We start from the raw sequence: 19,778 nt of genomic DNA, 5'->3' as shown, positions 1-19,778 counted from the left end.
AAAGATAACTTGGATCTTTAACTCAAGGCGATTAGACCTTAAATCAAAGAGCACCAAGCTCTGATACCAATTGTTAGACCCTAAGATCGCTAGGAAAGAACCCTAGAGGGGAGGTGAATAGGGTTTATGCTAATCTAATCCGATTTAAATGCCAATAAAAACTAACTAATAAATTATTCTTGTAAGATACATATACAATGTGATAAGAGCAAGAATAAGCAATATAACTAAGGTGATATATCCTAGCAAAGAGATATACTATATGGTATATGCAAGGATATATTTAAACTATCACAAGGGAAAACAAACTAGTGGACAATATAAATAAGATGCAATAGGCTATAAGATGAACAGTTATAAGTGCACCAATGCAAACAAAACACGCTATATGTTCGCGAGGTTCGGACCATCCGTCCTACATCCCCGCTCCCCACTCTCGAGGAGAATCCACTACACAACCCAGTTTGGAAGCCGAAACATCTCTACACACTCGGTTTTCTAGCTAACCGAAAACTCTACACACTCGGTTATCAATACAACTGACAACTCTCACAAATCGTCACAATGTACATACACAAGCTACAACCTCAAGTGTTGGTCCTCACTTATCGCCTCCCTCAAGTACTCTGAATATTCACCTCTCACTAGGCCACAGACGCCACTCCTCTCGGTATCGACTACGTCCTCATCACACACTCCTCTCGGTGTACAAGTGTATTACAAAGTAATCTACACAATTAAGGCTCACAACAAATGATTGTTCTCTAAACAAGGTGAGAACTCAATTAGGCTCAACTCAAAGTCACAAACCCCACAACCCAAATTATACTATGAATGTAAATACTATAAGTTCAAGTGGGTGTGTGTAATAATAAGATAAATAAAATTAACTAAACTTAATATAAACACTAGCTTAATAAAATGATAATCAAACACTAAAATGTAAAGCTATATTGAGTTTAGAAAACTTCTCTAATAAATGACAAGAGTGAGAGAGAGATGATTTGAAGCTCAAACATCAAAGATTATCTCCTCAAGCCCTTGTGAAATTATTTTCACAAAGGAAACTCTTAAACAAGACTTAAACACCTTTAAACAAACTTAAACAAGCTTTAAACCCTTGTTAAACTTTCTTAAAACATTCTCTTAGTTGTGTGAAGAGCTGAAGGCAATGGGGTATTTATACCCACTCAAAACTTTAGCAAAAACCCCAAGGAAAAGACCAAAAACTGATAAACAAAGAAATCAGAAAACTAGCCGTTACTGTGCAACGGCTCTCTGATAAGTCGACTTATGAGTCGACTCATGAGTCGCCTTATGAGTCGACTAATGAGTCGCCTTATATGAGTCAACTTAGCAGAAGAAAAATCACAACTGCGCTACACTTCGTGAGTCAACTTATGAGTCGACTCATGAGTCCACTAATGAGTCGACTAGACATGCACAGACCTGAAGTGTACAAAAAAAAACTCAACTTTAAACTGGGTTTAAAAATATCAAATAAATTCAGAAAAATGTAAGACTTTGAAAAATGATATTTGACATGATAATACATATGCTACAAAAACTGGTTTTTTAGAAGGACTTCCCAAATGTAAACTATCAACATTTTGCAAAATAGTTCAAAACATGAAAATGTGAACACATGAGTTTTGACATTTTAGCTTAACCATGTTTTGAAACATTACAGAATGATTTTGTAGACTTAATAAAAGATGTATATGATTATTGTTAAGTATATAAACCAAGAAAACAATATTTTCACAAAAATACTTGTTTTACAAACTTTCAAAACAATAAACATGATTTCATTGAACTAAATAAAAATGATATTGATGAAATCATATGTAAGCATATAAACATGAAACAAAAAAGTATCAATTGTTTCATTTTTAAACTTTAATATTTAAACTTGAAAAACCAAAACAATAAATATGAAAGATGGAATCCTCCAAAGCTTGTCGGATTGCCTCCAAATTCCCTTGATGTGCTTCTATAAGTTTCCATAATGTGTAAGCACTATCAAAAGAATCAAGCTTGTTAGACATAGATGAATCGAACGCATTATGTAAAAATTCTAACAAAAGCTTATTCATGGTAAAGATATGATGATCATTTTTATTCCACTTGGATTTCTCCGAAGTAGGCACAATATAAGCATCATCTATAATTTTCCATAAATCGAAGTGTCTAGATTGAACAAAAAGTTTAAATCTAACACACCATTAGGCGTAGGGGAAATTATCTAATCTAAGAGCAATATTGATGGCATAACCTAAACAAGGTGTACCGTGCATATCCATAATGTATATATGAGCAAGCAAGATACAAATAAAATCCAAAACAAGATTAGCACAAAAAGATAACTTGGATCTTTAACTCAAGGTGATTAGACCTTAAATCAAAGAGCACCAAACTCTGATACCAATTGTTAGACCATAAGGTCGCTAGGAAAGAACCTTAGAGGGGGTGGGGGATGAATAGGGTTTATACTAATCTAATCCGATTTAAATGCCAATAAAAACTAACTAATAAATTATTCTTGTAAGATACATATACAATGTGATAAGAGCAAGCATAAGCAATATAACTAAGGTGATATATCCTAGCAAAGAGATATACTATATGGTATATGCAAGGATATATTTAAACTATCACAAGGGTGAAACAAACTAGTGGATAATGTAAACAAAATACAATAGGCTATAAGATGAACAGTTATAAGTGCACCAATGCAAACAAAACACGCTATATGTTCGCGAGGTTCGGACCTTCCGTCCTACGTCCCCGCTCCCCACTCTTAAGGAGAATCCACTACACAACCCAGTTTGGAAGCCGAAACTTCTCTACACACTCGGTTTTCTAGCTAACCAAAAACTCTACACACTCGGTTATCAATACAATTGACAACTCTCACAAATCGTCACAATGTACATACACAAGCTACAACCTCAAGTGTTGGTCCTCACGTATCGCCTCCCTCAAGTGCTCTAAATTATCACCTTTCACTAGGCCACCGACGCCACTCCTCTCGGTATCGACTACGTCCTCATCACACACTCCTCTCGGTGTACAAGTGTATAACAAAGTAATCTACACAATTAAGGCTCACAACAAATGATTGTTCTCTAAACAAGGTGAGAACTCAATTAGGCTCAACTCAAAGTCACAAACCCCACAACCCAAATTATACTATGAATGTAAATACTATAAGTTCAAGTGGGTGTGTTTAACAATAAGATAAATAAAATTAACTAAACTTAATATAAACACTAGCTTAATAAAATGATAATCAAACACTAAAATGTAAAGCTAGATTGAGTTTAGAAAACTTCTCTAATAAATGACAGAGTGAGAGAGAGATGATTTGAAGCTCAAACACCAAATATTATCTCCTCAAGCCCTTGTGAAATTATCTTCACAAACGAAACTCTTAAACAAGACTTAAACACCTTTAAACAAACTTAAACCCTTGTTAAACTTGATTAAAACATTTTCTTAGCTTAATAAAGAGCTGAACGCAATGGGGTATTTATACCCACTCAAAACTTTAGCAAAAACCCCATGGAAAAGACCAAAAACCCATAAACAAAGAAATCAGAAAACTAGCCGTTACTGTGCAACGGCTCTCTGATAAGTCGACTTATGAGTCGACTCATGAGTCGCCTTATGAGTCGACTAATGAGTCGCCTTATATGAGTCAACTTAGCAGAAGAAAAATCATGACTGCGCTGCACTTCGTGTGTCAACTTATGAGTCAACTCATGAGTCGACTAATGAGTCGACTAGACATGCACAGACCTGAAGTGTACAGAAAAACTCAACTTTAAACTGGGTTTAAAAATATCAAATAAATTCAAAAAAATGTAAGACTTTGAAAAATGATTTTAGACATGATAATACATATGCTACAAAAACTGGTTTTTTAAAAGGACTTCCCAAATGTAAACTATCATCATTTTGTAAAATAGTCCAAAACATGAAAATGTGAACACATGAGTTTTGACATTTTAGCTTAACCATGTTTTGAAACATTACAAAATGATTTTGTAGACTTAATAAAAGATGTATATGATTATTGTTAAGTCTATAAACCAAGAAAACAATATTTCATCAGCTGGACATCAGCAAAGACCTGTTGCACCACTTCAACCACATCCAGTTGTTACTAGCACACCTGGAATTTCAGCATCACCTTTGCTAGCAGATTGCACCAGTCAAGACAGGAACCAGGCTAATGTACCAGCAACATCTGAAACAAGTACAACAGAACAGCCTATGGATCGCCTAATTAAAGTGGTTAGTGAATTTTTTTAGTTTACTTCATTTTTTAATTCCTAGGTATTTTATCAGGAGCCTGTGGTAGTCATGTTGAGTTTCTGATTGTTTAAAATTCAATGAGCAGTTTGTTTCCAAATGTGCTCACTCATTTTCTTTGTAATGCCACTGCATTAACATGATACATAATGGTGATATTGAAACGACATTAGTTTATAGCCAGTTTGGTTACCTCTATGGCTCTATGTTAGAAGCTTCGGCTTTAGCCAATTAGGCTTCTCTTTTCACTTATTAGTGTATTGATGCAGGACGATCCATGCGATGTGATTATGATTTATTATAATCTTTCCTTTATTGGTAGGATTTTATTTTATTCTATGTAATCTTCTTTTTAGTTAGGATTTCTTTAGGAGTTGATTTTGAGATCTCTTTCTACTTTGGTTAGGATTTTATTTGATTGCATCTTTTAATTTTGTTAGGTTTTGATTTGATTAGGATTTTGGTTAGGATTTTATGTGATTGCATCTTTTAATTTTGTTAGGTTTTGATGTGATTAGGATTTTGATTTGCTTGCCGAAACCAATTGTTAGACCCTAAGGTCGCTAGGAAAGAACCCTAGAGGGGGGTGAATAGGGTTTATGCTAATCTAATCCGATTTAAATGCCAATAAAAACTAACTAATAAATTATTCTTGTAAGATACATATACAATGTGATAAGAGCAAGAATAAGCAATATAACTAAGGTGATATATCCTAGCAAAGAGATATACTATATGGTATATGCAAGGATATATTTAAACTATCACAAGGGTGAAACAAACTAGTGGATAATATAAACAAGATGTAATAGGCTATAAGATGAACAGTTATAAGTGCGCCAATGCAAACCAAACACGCTATATGTTCGCGAGGTTCAGACCTTCCGTCCTACGTCCCCGCTCCCCACTCTCGAGGAGAATCCACTACACAACCCGGTTTGGAAGCCGAAACTTCTCTACACACTCGGTTTTCTAGCTAACCGAAAACTCTACACACTCGGTTATCAATACAACTGACAACTCTCACAAATCGTGACAATGTACATACACAAGCTACAACATCAAGTGTTGGTCCTCACGTATCCCCTCCCTCAAGTGCTCTGAATTATCACCTCTCACTAGGCCACCGACGCCACTCCTCTCGGTATCGACTACGTCCTCATCACACACTCCTCTCGGTGTACAAGTGTATTACAAAGTAATCTACACAATTAAGGCTCACAACAAATGATTGTTCTCTAAACAAGGTGAGAACTCAATTAGGCTCAACTCAAAGTCACAAACCCCACAACCCAAATTATATTATGAATGTAAATACTATAAGTTCAAGTGGGTGTGTGTAACAATAAGATAAATAAAATTAACTAAACTTTATATAAACACTAGCTTAATAAAATGATAATCAAACACTAAAATGTAAAGCTAGATTGAGTTTAGAAAACTTCTCTAATAAATGACAAGAGTGAGAGAGAGATGATTTGAAGCTCAAACACCAAAGATTATCTCCTCAAGCCCTTATGAAATTATCTTCACAAACGAAACTCTTAAACAAGACTTGAAAACACCTTTAAACAAACTTAAACAAGCTTTAAACCCTTGTTAAACTTTCTTAAAACATTCTCTTAGTTGTGTGAAGAGCGGAAGGCAATGGGGTATTTATACCCACTCAAAACTTTAGCAAAAACCCTAAGGAAAAGACCAAAAACCCATAAACAAAGAAATCAGAAAACTAGCCGTTACTGTGCAACGGCTCTCTGATAAGTCGACTTATGAGTCGACTCATGAGTCGACTTATGAGTCGACTAACGAGTCACCTTATATGAGTCAATTTAGTAGAAGAAAAATCACAATTGCGCTGCACTTCGTGAGTCAACTTATGAGTCGACTCATGAGTCGACTAATGAGTCGACTAGACATGCACAGACCTGAAGTGTACAGAAAAACTCAACTTTAAACTGGGTTTAAAAATATCAAATAAATTCAGAAAAATGTAAGACTTTGAAAAATGATTTTAGACATGATAATACATATGCTACAAAAACTGGTTTTTTAAAAGGACTTCCCAAATGTAAACTATCATCATTTTACAAGATAGTCCAAAACATGACAATGTGAACACATGAGTTTTGACATTTTAGCTTAACCATGTTTTGAAACATTACAGAATGATTTTGTAGACTTAATAAAAGATGTATATGATTATTGTTAAGTCTATAAACCAAGAAAACAATATTTTCACAAAAATACTTGTTTTGCAAACTTTTAAAACAATAAACATGATTTCATTGAACTAAATAAAAATGATATTGATGAAATCATATGTAAGCATATAAACATGAAACAAAAATGTATTTTCCAATTATATTCAATTGTTTCATATTTAAACTTGAAAAACCAAAACAAAAAATTTGTAAGATATAATTTCATATTTATATAAACTTGGAAACAAAAACATGTATGTATACATATACCTATATATACCAAAACTAAATTGTGTATATATAACTATGTATATATATATATATATAAACAAATCTTGTCGGATCGCCTCCAAATTCCGTTGATGTGCTTCTATAAGTTTCCATAATGTGTAAGCACTATCAAAAGAATCAAGCTTGTTAGACATAGATGAATCGAACGCATTATGTAAAAATTCTAACAAAAGATTATTCATGGTAAAGATACGATGATCATTTTTATTCCACTTGGATTTCTCCGAAGTGGGCACAATATAAGCATCATCTATAATTTTCCATAAATTGAAGTGTCTAGATCGAACAAAAAGTTTAAATCTAATACACCATTGGGCATAGGGGAAATTATCTAATCTAGGAGCAATATTGATGGCATAATCTAAACAAGGTGTACCGTGCATATCCATAATGTATATATGAGCAAGCAAGATACAAATAAAATCAAAATAAGATTAGCACAAAAAGAAAACTTGGATCTTTAACTCAAGGTGATTAGACCTTAAATCAAAGAGCACCAAGCTCTGATACCAATTGTTAGACCCTAATGTCACTAGGAAAGAACCCTAGAGGGAGGGGAGGGGTGAATAGGGTTTATGCTAATCTAATCCGATTTAAATGCTAATAAAAACTAACTAATAAATTATTCTTGAAAGATACATATACAATGTGATAAGAGCAAGCATAAGCAATATAACTAAGGTGATATATCCTAGAAAAGAGATATACTATATGGTATATGCAAGGATATATTTAAACTATCACAAGGGTGAAACAAACTAGTGGACAATGTAAACAAAATACAATAGGCTATAAGATGAACAGTTATAAGTGCGCCAATGCAAACCAAACACGCTATATGTTCGCGAGGTTCGGACCATCCGTCCTACATCCCCGCTCCCCACTCTCGAGGAGAATCCACTACACAACCCGGTTTGGAAGACGAAACTTCTCTACACACTCGGTTTTCTAGCTAACCAAAAACTCTACACACTCGGTTATCAATACAACTGACAACTCTCACAAATCGTCACAATGTACATACACAAGCTACAACCTCAAGTGTTAGTCCTCACGTATCGCATCCCTCAAGTGCTCGGAATTATCACCTCTCACTAGGCCACCGACGCCACTCCTCTCGGTATCGACTACGTCCTCACCACACACTCCTCTTGGTGTACAAGTGTATTACAAAGTAATCTAAACAATTAAGGCTCACAACAAATGATTGTTCTCTAAACAAGGTGAGAACTCAATTAGGCTCAACTCAAAGTCACAAACCCCACAACCCAAAATATACTATGAATGTAAATACTATAAGCTCAAGTGGGTGTGTGTAACAATGAGATTAATCAAATCTAAACTCAATATAAAACTAGCTTTAATAAGATGATAATCAAACAAATAAATATAAAGCTAGAAAAGAGTTTAGAAAACTTCTCAATAGATGACAAGAGATGGAGGGAGAATAGTTGATTGCTCAAACTCCAATAGATGATCTCCTCAAGCTCTTGTAGAATTGAATTCACAAACTCAAACTAAACAAACTTAAACAAGCTTTAAACCCTTGTTAAACTTTCTTAAAACATTCTCTTAGTTGTGTGAAGAGCTGAAGGCAATGGGGTATTTATACCCACTCAAAACTTTGGCAAAAATCCCAAGGAAAAGACCAAAAACCCATAAACAAACAAATCAGAAAACTAGCCGTTACTGTGCAACGGCTGTCTGATAAGTCGACTTATGAGTTGACTCATGAGTCGACTTATGAGTCGACTAATGAGTCGCCTTATATGAGTCGACTCAGCAGAAGAAAAATCATAACTGTGCTGCACTTCGTGAGTCGCCTTATATGAGTCGACTCAATAGAAGAAAAATCACAACTGCGCTGCACTTCGTGAGTCGATTTATGAGTCGACTCATGAGTCGACTAATGAGTCGACTAGACATGCACAGACCTGAAGTGCACAGAAAAACTCAACTTTAAACTGGGTTTAAAAATATCAAATAAATTCAGAAAAATATAAAACTTTGAGAAATGATTTTAGACATGATAATACATATGCTACAAAAACTGGTTTTTCAAAAGGACTTTCCAAATGTAAAATATCATTATTTTGTAAAATAGTCCAAAACATAAAAATGTGAACACATGAGTTTTGATATTTTAGCTTAACCATATTTTGAAACATTACAGAATAATTTTATAGACTTAATAAAAGATGTATATGATTATTGTTAAGTCTATAAACCAAGAAAACAATATTTTCACAAAAATACTTGTTTTGTAAACTTTCAAAACAATAAACATGATTTCATTGAACTAAATAAAATTGATATTGATGAAATCATATTATATATATATATATATATAAACAAAGCTTGTGTTGTATATATATATAACTATATATATACAAGGAAACCAATATAATGTGTGTGTATATATGATTGAGCTTAAAGTACCAACACACATAATATAAACCTAAACTAATATTACTCAAGCTTGATCTTGATCTTCATTGTAGCTCAACTTGGTAAACTTGGATGAAGCTTGTAATTGGATCTTTAACTTAATATCAAGGATTCACTCCACTATTCCGCCAACCTCTATTTGATATGATAGTTATGGCGCAATCCATCCATCTTCTAACATGTTGTTTGTCTATAATAAATAAATAAACACAAATACTAGACAAACAACATTAGTAGTAAATTGTTTGTTAAACATTATCAAAACAAAGAGACCAACACTCACCACCAATAAAGGAGAAATTGCCTCCTTCAACCCTTGATTAGGGTTGCAAATAATTCCTTGACTAATACTAAGTGTCCCGTTTCATTGTCTTTGAAGCATTTACCTACAAGAGAGGGAAATTTGTTGTTATTGTTGTTAGATTGATTTTAAAAATTTTTATTCATTTTAATTAATCTTGATATTCTTCTAAAGAGGCGTACCACTTCTCTAGAGTCATCAACTTCACTATCTGAGCAGGATGAGTCATCAATTGCCCCTTTGAGCGTAATAGTTTTCAATTTTTGAGATAGTTCCTCGGTTGCCTTTGGGGGTACTTCCTCTTTTTCCATGATCTTCTTCTCATAGACATTCAGCTTGCAAATGAGACCATCAAGAGTAAGTGTTATAAGATCATGAGCTTCCTCGATGGCTGTAGCTTTGGGCTCCTACATCGACGTTAAAGAATGAAGAATCTTTTAGTTCATCTCTTGGTTCGTCAATTTCTTATCTAGGTCATGCAATTCATTTATGATGTTAGTGAACCGAGAAAATATAACATCAATAGATTTATTTTGAAGCATTTTAAATAATTCATAATCATGCATGAGACCACTTATTTTGGACTCCTTAACTTGGGGGTTCCTTCATGAGTGATGCATAATTTTGCCCAAATTTTGTGTGCGGTTGCACACGTGGAAACCCTACTATATTTATTGGGGGGTAAGTCCACAAATTAAGGTCTTCATGACATTTATATTAAGGTTTGCTTTGAGCCTCTCACCAACGGTCATACTACTACTACTAGGCTTCTCAACATATTTCTTCTCTATAATGTCTAGGATATCAAGGAGAATACATCAAAGATAAATTCTCATCCTAGCTTTCCAATAAGCAAAGTTGCTACCGGTGAAAAGGGGTGGCCTAGTGGTGTATTGTCCTTCTAGCATATGCACATTCATTAAAGCCTCCATTTAGATCTTTTCTCTAAGGGATTTAATCCTAACAAATAGTAGAGACCTTGATCTGATACCAATTAAAAAGCCCTGGGGGGGTGAATAAGGTTATGAGGCAATAAATATGCAATTAAAAATAAAACAATGCAATACACCACAAAATAAAATGCTAAAACAAGATAAGAGAGATGAGTTAGGAAATAGTTAGCTAATTGTGACACACGATATGTTCACGAGGTTCGGTCCTCTGACCTACGTCCCTGCTCCCCACTCTCAAGAAGAATTTCACTATCATAACCTGATTTGGAAGCTGGAACTTTTACACAATGATCTCCTCTTGAGATCTCACAACCACATAATAGATCTTCACAAGATCTTGCATTCCATACAATACAAAGAACAGTAAGAAGCTCTCTTACAGCAGCCCTATGGCAAGGAGAAGAGATTCCAATTGAAGCTTGGGATGTAGGATTTTCAAGTGTGAAAACAGATTGAGAGAATTTGAAAATTAAAGCTCTTTATAATACAAGAACACAAGCTCACTCAATTTCTCTTGCAAAAATTTGGTTAAGAATTAAATGGGGTAGCTGGGTATATATAGGTAATCCTTGGAAGTGGCCAAAAACCTTGGAAAAAGACAAAGCAGACCAAATCCTAAAAATCTGGAAGTTGGTAGAAACAGTTTAGAATTAAATAGCATAGTTGGGTATATATAGGTAATCCTTGGAAGAAGCCAAAAACCCTGGAAAAAGACAAAAGACCAAATCCTAAAAATCTGAAAGCTGGCGGAAACTAGTCGTTACAGTAGCGGCGATCGAGCATAAAGCCATTGGCGGTCGACCACACGAACTAGCTGTTATAGCCAAAACTCTTTGGACTTTTCCCGGTCGACCGTCGAACCACGTCCGGTCGACCAAGAGAAGTTGCTTAGTTCCCAAACTCTCTGGACTTTTTACGGTCGACCACAGAACCAAGTCTGGTTGACCGTGAACTGATACAAAATATACATAGAGTTTAAAAATAGGTTTTTGACTTGGAAAATTATAAAAAATTATCAAACAATTTTCAAAAATTATAAAACTCTAGAAAATGTTTTTAAACAAGAAGACAAACTCGTTTGATAAAGGATTTTGCAAAAAGGTCCTTACACTTGTGAAAACTTATTGTTTAGTAAAATTATCAAAATATGAGTTTTGCAGGTATGTTTGTGTTATCCCAAGATCTTCAAATGTAATCTATCAAACTACTTACCTACATTAAGCACTAGAGAGAAATAAAAATGCAAATATCCCTCACATATAAATAGGCTAAATACCCATATTAATATTTTTATTCCACCTTATTTACCAAGAAGGTATTTTAATTAGGCAAACATGCTTTAAGGCATTTAAATTGATTCTACTTACCAACAAGTCCATTTTTCTCATCGGCGACCAGTTTTCCGTGGTGAGCTTGTCACGTTGCATAACACGTGATGACTTAAACTATTTTTTAGGTGCTGATATGGCACGAATTTTCTGACGTGGCAGTGTTTAAAGGCGGGAATTAACCCTCTAAAAATCCTAATTCACCCAAAATAGGACAGATTCGCCCCTTTTATTTTTAGAATTTGAACGCGCGAGAGAGGGAGAAATAGAGAGTGGGAAGTCGTGGAGGAGGCAGTTGAAGGAGATAGATTGCAGGGATTCCATGTGATAGTATTCCTCAGTTGATGTAGAATGTGATTTTCGGAGGACGAGAGCTTGATCTTACATGCGATCCCAATTTTCCACTGACCCTGTTCGCTTTAGAACGAGAGCTTGAACTTGATAACGACAACATAATATCTTTTCTTCCACGCTCAATCTCAGCTTGAATGCCCTAATTTGATAAACCCTAGTTTCCAATCTCACCCAATCTCATCTTGAATCCCCTCTTTTATTCTCCCAAATGTTTTATCCATGTTAGAAAATCCGTGCCACATCAACAGCTAAAAAATAGTTTAAGTCATCACGTGTCATGCACGTGACGAGCTCTCATCGGAAAACTGGTCGCCGACGTGAAAAATAGCCTTGTTGGTAAGTTGAATCAATTAAAACACCTTAAAGTAGGTTTGCCTAATTAAAATACCTTCTTGGTAAATGGGGTAGAATTAAAATACCAATATGCGTATTTAGCCCATATAAATATATAGCTTGAGTCTTAATATTTTCTTGATTCTTGATGAAGCTTCTAATTTGATATTGTGCTCTTGATAGCTTTGATTCACCAATTTGTCTCCACCTCCTTGATTTCATCGTTGTAGCTTGATAATCCATCCAATCCTCCAATAAAGGTCCTAATGAGCTTGATATTCTTGTAATCTATAATATTACTCAACAAGTAATTAGTACTAATAATGGTGGTTGTAAATCATCATCAAAATATAAAGGCTAACTAGAATGACCCCGCGAGAGTCGACATCCGCTCCAACAAGTTCGACAGGAGGGACAAGAGGAGGGAGCTAGCGCCCAAACCTACTCTCACGGTCCTTAACACCTCTCTAGCTGAAGTCCTCAACATGGCCCGGAAGGACGGACACCTCAATGAGCCCCCTCGTAAGATGAGGTCGGACCCTCTGAGTAGAGATACTAGGCAGTACTTCTGATACCATAGGGCTTACACTCATCTCACCAATGACTACCAGATCCTACAGAGGGACATAGAAAACCTAATATGAATGGGGTATCCAAAAAAGCTTGTCTCTTGAAGAGACAAAAGAGAAGCTGCCCTAGCCAGGGCCAACAGGAGGTCTCGTTCACGATCACCTCACCCCCGACCACAAGAGGATAGTTGACCCCTCGAGCCTAGCCATAAGGGGATCATCAACACTATTAGCGATGGTCTAACAATTAGAGGGTCATCTAATGACACTCAGAAGAGGTATGCCAAGAAAGCATTGCGGGTCAATGTATGCAACAAAAAGGCGAGAGCAGAAGAGCCCATCTCCTTTAGCGACCCTAACCTAAAGGGTGTTGAGACGCCCCTGTTTGTGTTAGAAATTGTTGTTTTCATTGTAGAACTTATTACAACTTATTTCGTTAAAATACGTTCAAAACAAGTAGAAGTTGATCTTTTTATGAGATCTCTTTACACAATAAAAAAAACTACAACTTCTTTCAAACAATACACAGATCCTATTTATTAGTCTCTGCTTGCGTGGGATCTTCGCTTGTGCCGGGGTTTGTTCGTGGACTGCCTCAAATCTGGATCTGGTCGATAGAATATTTGATCAAAGCTCCTATTTTACAAAGAAAGTATTCGTTGAAGTACTGATATCAACCAAGCAAAATCAGTACTCTTATCGAGATAAAGACTAAGCCTAATCTCAAGGAAAGGGGGGATGGGGCTTCAGATCCTTTGAAAGACTCCTTCTTTATGCCGAAGTTCGTTGGGATCTAGCTAGCCTCCTATGAAATTTTGTGCTCCTTGACTCTTCAATCCAATAGCACCTCGTCCGCTTGATAAAAATTTTAGATCTGGAGAAATGAGCCCCTTGGCATGTATTTATAGGGTCTTGGATGCGGTTATTTGGATGAGAATGAAGGATTTGGCTATATCTTCGTTATAAACAGGCTAACCATATTTGGATATGATATTAAGTCAGTTGGGATGTTTTGGAATGAACAAACCCTGAAAAATATTAATAAATTCGTCAGAAACGTGTTTTGGGAACTATCTGTGCAGGACGGATGTTGGTGACCCGCGTGGGTGCGGGACACCATGTGGTGTCCCGCTTTTGTGCGAGACACCAACTGGTGTCCTACGTCTTCGTGAGACACCAAGTGGTGTCCTGTGGCTGCACGAGACACCAAGTGGTGTCCCATAGCTATGCGAGACACCAATTGGTGTCCTGTGGTTGCGCAGGATAGTTCTGGACTTAATCATATCTTTGGCCTTCCAGACTTGTATTTTCCACTGTTTTGCGTATTTCGTCATTTTGTTGACTTGTACGCCACAGCAAATTACTTCATGCACTCATTAGCTTCTTTATGGCCTTGGATGATCCTCTTTGGTTCAGATGATCGTCTTCGTTTAGTCTTGAACCGCATGCAGGAATCCATAGGTATTTTTTAACGCCTACATCCCTATGATGACCTTATCATCATAACAGTAGGGATTGACGGTTACCAGGTGAAGAAAATCATGGTCAACACAGGGAGCTCCATGGACATCCTGTATATCGATACCTTCAACTAGGTGGGCATCGACAAGTCCCAACTACAGTCATGTAGGGGCACCCTCATCATATTCACTGAACATACCCTCCTGGCCGAAAGGATGATTACTTTTCACCTGACGGTCAGAGAACATCCCCAACAGTCCACTGTCTAGCTTAGTTCTTGATGATGAACCTCAAATTAACCCATAATGTCATCTTGGGCCGAATTGCCATCCACCTCTTATGGGCCATCCCTTCCATACATCACCAGATGCTAAAGTTCCCGACTCCTAATGGAGTCGGAGTAGCTAGGAGCAACCAAAAAGAGGCCAGGTCCTGTTACCTTCTCTTGACTAAGAGTAAGGGGGTGCAAGATACCCTGCCTATTGAGGACGACTCAAGTGGAAGAGCTACAGGAAGTATCGATTGACCAAGAAGAGGTCAAGATCAGATCCAGCCTCGAAGAGCCCCTACAGGGAACTTTGATTGAGTTTTTGTTGGTGAACACTGATGTATTCACCTGGGTACCCGAAGATATGCCAGGGACTACCCCCGCCCAAGTAGATAAGCCATGAGCTAGCAGTCGATTGGCACACCAAGCAAGTTTGATAGAAGAAGAGACATCTCAGCCCTAAGAGATAGAAGGCGGCCGTTGATGAAGTCGAACGGCTCCTTAGAGCTGGTTTCATTCAAAAAATATAGTACCCGAAATGGCTAGCCAACGTTGTGTTGGTGAAAAAAGCTCTCAACAAATGGAGGATGTGCATGGACTTTACCAACCTCAACAAAGCCTGTCCCAAAGATAGCTACCCCCTCCATTGGATTGATCAACTGGTCGACGAGAGTGCTGGACATGAGCTACTCAGCTTCATGGATGCCTTCTCCAGCTATAATCAAATCTTCATGGCTAAACATGACTAGGAGAAGACCTCTTTCACCATCAATCAGGGAACCTATTACTATAGAATGATGTCGTTTGGTCTCTAGAACACTGGGGCCACCTACCAGAGACTTGCTAACAAGATCTTCAACCCCCAGATCACAGCATAGCCTATAAATTCAACTACTCAATTCTTAATCCTCAATTTATTAGAAGCATCTTCAAAAGTAATATATCAAGAATTTTAAACATAAGAATGTTTAGTTAAAATTAAATAAAAAAGGGGAAAGTTTTTAGTTTAATCTACTGCGGATACCCTCTTTTTTTCTGTAGTTGCTCGATTCTAGTCAATCAAATCCGTTGAATTATTGTTCATATTGAAATGAATCCTTTTTTTCTGTAGTTGCTCGATTCTAGTCAATCAAATCCGTTGAATTATTGTTCATATTGAAATGAATTGAGATTGATGAGGAGCTAGTCAATGATGTTCGAACATGTACTTTTTTGAGTGTCTATTTATTTTCTATAGGTATCTATGGATTGATCACAAGTCAAAACATGGTTAGGGCACTTATGTGCCTTGAACTTATACTAAATTTGGCCGTAATTTGGAGGCCTAAGTGGACGACCTACTGATGAAGTCACGACAGGCATCGACCCATATACCAGATTTAGAAGAGATATTCTCTCTCATTTGGTGCTATTGCATGAAGCTTTATTCAGCCAAGTGTGCCTTTGAGGTGCAATCGGGAAAGTTCATTCGGTTCATGATTACCCAGAGAGGTACTGAAATTAACTCGGAGAAGATAGCCACCATAGAGCGACTACCCGAACCTCGCACATTAAAGAATGTCTAGAAGCTAAATAGGAAGATAGCGGTACTAGGCTGTTTCCTCTCAAAATCTGCCAAAAGGAGGCTCCTATTCTTCAAGACATTGAGAGGAAGTAAGGAACTAAAGAAGAGCATGAGTTCGACGGCTGAATGTAGTGCAGCTTTTCAGGACCTCAAGGCATACTTGAGTACTAAGACCCTGCTGAGCTAGCCCATGGGAGGGGAGAATTTGTACCTATATTTGGCTTTTTCCCCCAAAGCCGTCAACTCCATTCTAATTCGAGAGTAAGAGAACAGCTAGAAGCCCATGTACTATGTCAGCCGGATCCTAAAAGCGAGCGAGCTCAACTATCCTCTCATAGAGAAGGCTACATTCATCCTTATCACCACTGCAACGAGACTCCACCCCTACTTACAAGCCCATTCCATAATTGTACGAACAAGTTTGCCCCTAAAGAAAGTACTTGGCAGTGCTACAATCTCTAGAAGAATGGTAGTCTGGCCAGTCAAACTCAACAAGCATGATGTGCAGTTCGAGCCAAGGATAGCGATCAAAGCTCAAGCACTCGTCGACTTCCTCATCAAGTTAACTTCACCAGATGACGAGCCGGATGCACCCTCGTTGCCCACTTAATAGAAGGCTCCAACACCTATAGTAGTCTAAGCGTCCGCCACACAAACCCGTCACACCCTAGCATATGATTCATCAGAGTTTACTTCTTGGTAGTTGTTGAAGGTGGACATATCCTCCAGAGAAGCCGACAGGGGAGCTGGAGTGGTCCTGCGTAGCCCAGGCAGGTTGATGCATGAGCAATCCATTACTTTTTCATTCTCGGTCTTGAAAAATGAGGCCAAATATAAAGCTCTCCTGGCTGGTCTTCGAGCAGCCCTAGCGCTAAAAGTTAAGCGCCTCTACATATTAGTTGACTCCCAGCTTATCGCCCATCATGTGAATGGGCAATACACGATAAAAGATCCAAGAATGGTCATGTACCTAAAAGTGGCTAAGGAGCTATTAGCCAACTTCAAGGACTTCAAGATAGCCTAAGTTCCCACGCCCTTAATGCTCAGGCAGATGCCCTCTCCAAGCTAGGATCAACAAGTTCAGGAAGCAGCTCAGGGCCTATCTATGCCAACATCCTTGAGCATCCCAACATCTTGAAGCTTCAAAAGATAGTTATGCAGACCGAGACACCCATGGTACCTTGTTGGATGGACCCCATCATCCTTTTCCTAATGTAGGGTACCCTACCTACGAACACTACCGAAGTTAAGTGTTTTCAAACAAATGACCACCGCTATGTCATGATAAACGATCAGCTCTATCGAATGTCGCATTCTAGCAACGATGTGGGGCCTTATCTTTGAGGTCTCTGGTCATCGAAAGCCAGCTATGTTCTTAGGGAGATCCATAAAGGAACATGCGGGAACACCCAGGGGCCAGAAGCCTTGCACAGAAAGTCATTTGCCAGGGGTACTACTAGCTAACCATCTTAGTCGAGTCTAGACGACTCACCTCCCTGTGCTAGAAGTGCTAGTTCTACTCGTCCATCCCGTGAGCAACAGCCACTGAGCTCACTCTGATTTTGAGTCCCATCCTATTTACTCAGTGGGGGTTGGATTTGTTGGGTCCTCTCCCCATTGCTTCTGGGCAGCGAAAGTTTTCGATCATGGAAATTGACTACTTCACTAAATGTATCGAAGCTGAGCCCCTAGCTAAGATAGGTGATAGCAATGTCGTAAATTTTGTTTGGAGGTCCATTGTCTGCTATTTTGGTGTGCCCCTCTCTTTCGTGACATATAACGACACTTAGTTCAACAACGGAGGCTTCCAAAACTTTTGTGAAGAATACAACATCCGCCTCAAGTTCTCCTTGATCGCCCACCCTAAATGTAATGAACTAGCTGAAGCCACCAACAAATGCATTCTCCAAGATCTAAAGAAGAAGGGGGATGACGCAGTTGGAAATTTGGTCAAGAAGTTACCGAGTATTCTATGGTCTTAGTACACAACTCACAAGAACTCAATGGGGAAAAGCCCTTTAAGCTAGCCTATGGGGCCGAGGCGGTCACCCCAGTAGAAGTCGGCATGCCAATGATCCCTCTACAACTCTTCGACGAAGACTTTAATTCAGAAGGGCTTCAGGTCAGACTTGACCTCCTGGTTGGAGTCCAAGAGAAAGCGCTTCGGTCCCAGGTTATCAATCAGCAACAGATCTCTTGGAACTACAACAGCAAGGTCCGACCCAGTAGATTCAGCGTAGGTGTCCTCATCCTACGCAAAGTCACTTTTGACAAAGATACTAGGTGAGACAAACTGGTTCCCAACTAGAGGGCCCTTACTGTTGGCCTTCTTGTTTTGATGATAATTTATAAACAATTTACATCTAATATTGTTTATCTAGTGTTTGTGTTTTATATTTATTCTAGGTAAACAATATGTTGGAGGTTGGATGGATTGCGCCATAATAATCATATCAAATAGAGGTTGGTGGAATAGTGGTTGAAGCCTTGTAATTCAAGTTAAAGATTCAAGTTCAAGCTTCATTCGCGAGTGTACCAAGATAGAGCTTCGTTGAAGATCACAAGCTTGGGTAAAATTAGTTTTAGGTTTTATATTATGTGTGTTAGTACTTTAAGCTCAATCATATACACACATACACGTTTTAGTTTTGTATATATATATATATATATATACATAAGTTAAGTTTTGGTTTCTATGTATATTTAGTTATATATATACATACATGGTTTTGAGTTTTCAAGTTTTAATATGAAATAATTGAATATAATTAGAAAATATATTTTTTGTTTCATACTTATATGCATATATATGATTTCATCTATATCAATTTTATATAGTTTAATGAAATCATGTTTTAGTGCATTATATGTGTATTTTGATAAAATATTATATTCATTATTTATAGACTTCATAACAATAGTATACATCTTTCTACAAGTCTATAAAATTATTTTGTATTGTTTCAAAATATGGTTAAGCTAAAATGTCAAAATTCATATGTTCACATTTTCATGTTTTGGACTATTTTACAAAATGATGATATTTTTCATTTGGGAGGTCCTTTCTAAAAACCAGTTTTTGTAACATGTGTATTATCATGTCTACAATCATTTCTCAAAGTTTTATATTTTTTGGAATTTATTTAATATTTTTAAACAGGGTTTTAAATCAGAAAAACTATTTTCAAACTATCACTTTCATATATCAGTTTGCGGTCGACCGCCACGGTCGACTGCGCCTTTGTTTTTAACCTACGGAGTCAACAGCAACATTCGCGGTCGACCGCCACGGTCGACCGTCAGCTCAAAAATTCCCACGGTCGATCACCACGGTCGACCATCAAAGTTTCTAGAATTTTCTGAGTCTCGAATGTGGCTCGCGGTCTCCCA

At 37.3% G+C, this 19,778-nt stretch overlaps 1 protein-coding gene across 1 annotated transcript in view; it reads left to right on the top strand.

Annotated features, from left to right (window-relative positions):
* Nucleotides 1-17,412, top strand: part of LOC109835157 — a 29,306-nt gene extending 11,894 nt beyond the window's left edge. Inside the window, exons 2-3 of the mRNA XM_020403145.1 lie at nt 4,118-4,299; nt 17,101-17,412. Of these exons, the coding sequence (XP_020258734.1) occupies nt 4,118-4,299; nt 17,101-17,412 (494 nt within the window). The remainder of the gene's footprint in view (nt 1-4,117; nt 4,300-17,100) is intronic.

Source organism: Asparagus officinalis, chromosome 3, assembly GCF_001876935.1.
Source record: "Asparagus officinalis chromosome 3, Aspof.V1, whole genome shotgun sequence".
NCBI lineage: Eukaryota > Viridiplantae > Streptophyta > Magnoliopsida > Asparagales > Asparagaceae > Asparagus > Asparagus officinalis.
Note: the sequence above shows the minus strand (reverse complement) of the source record. Positions and strands in the feature narration are given on the sequence as shown.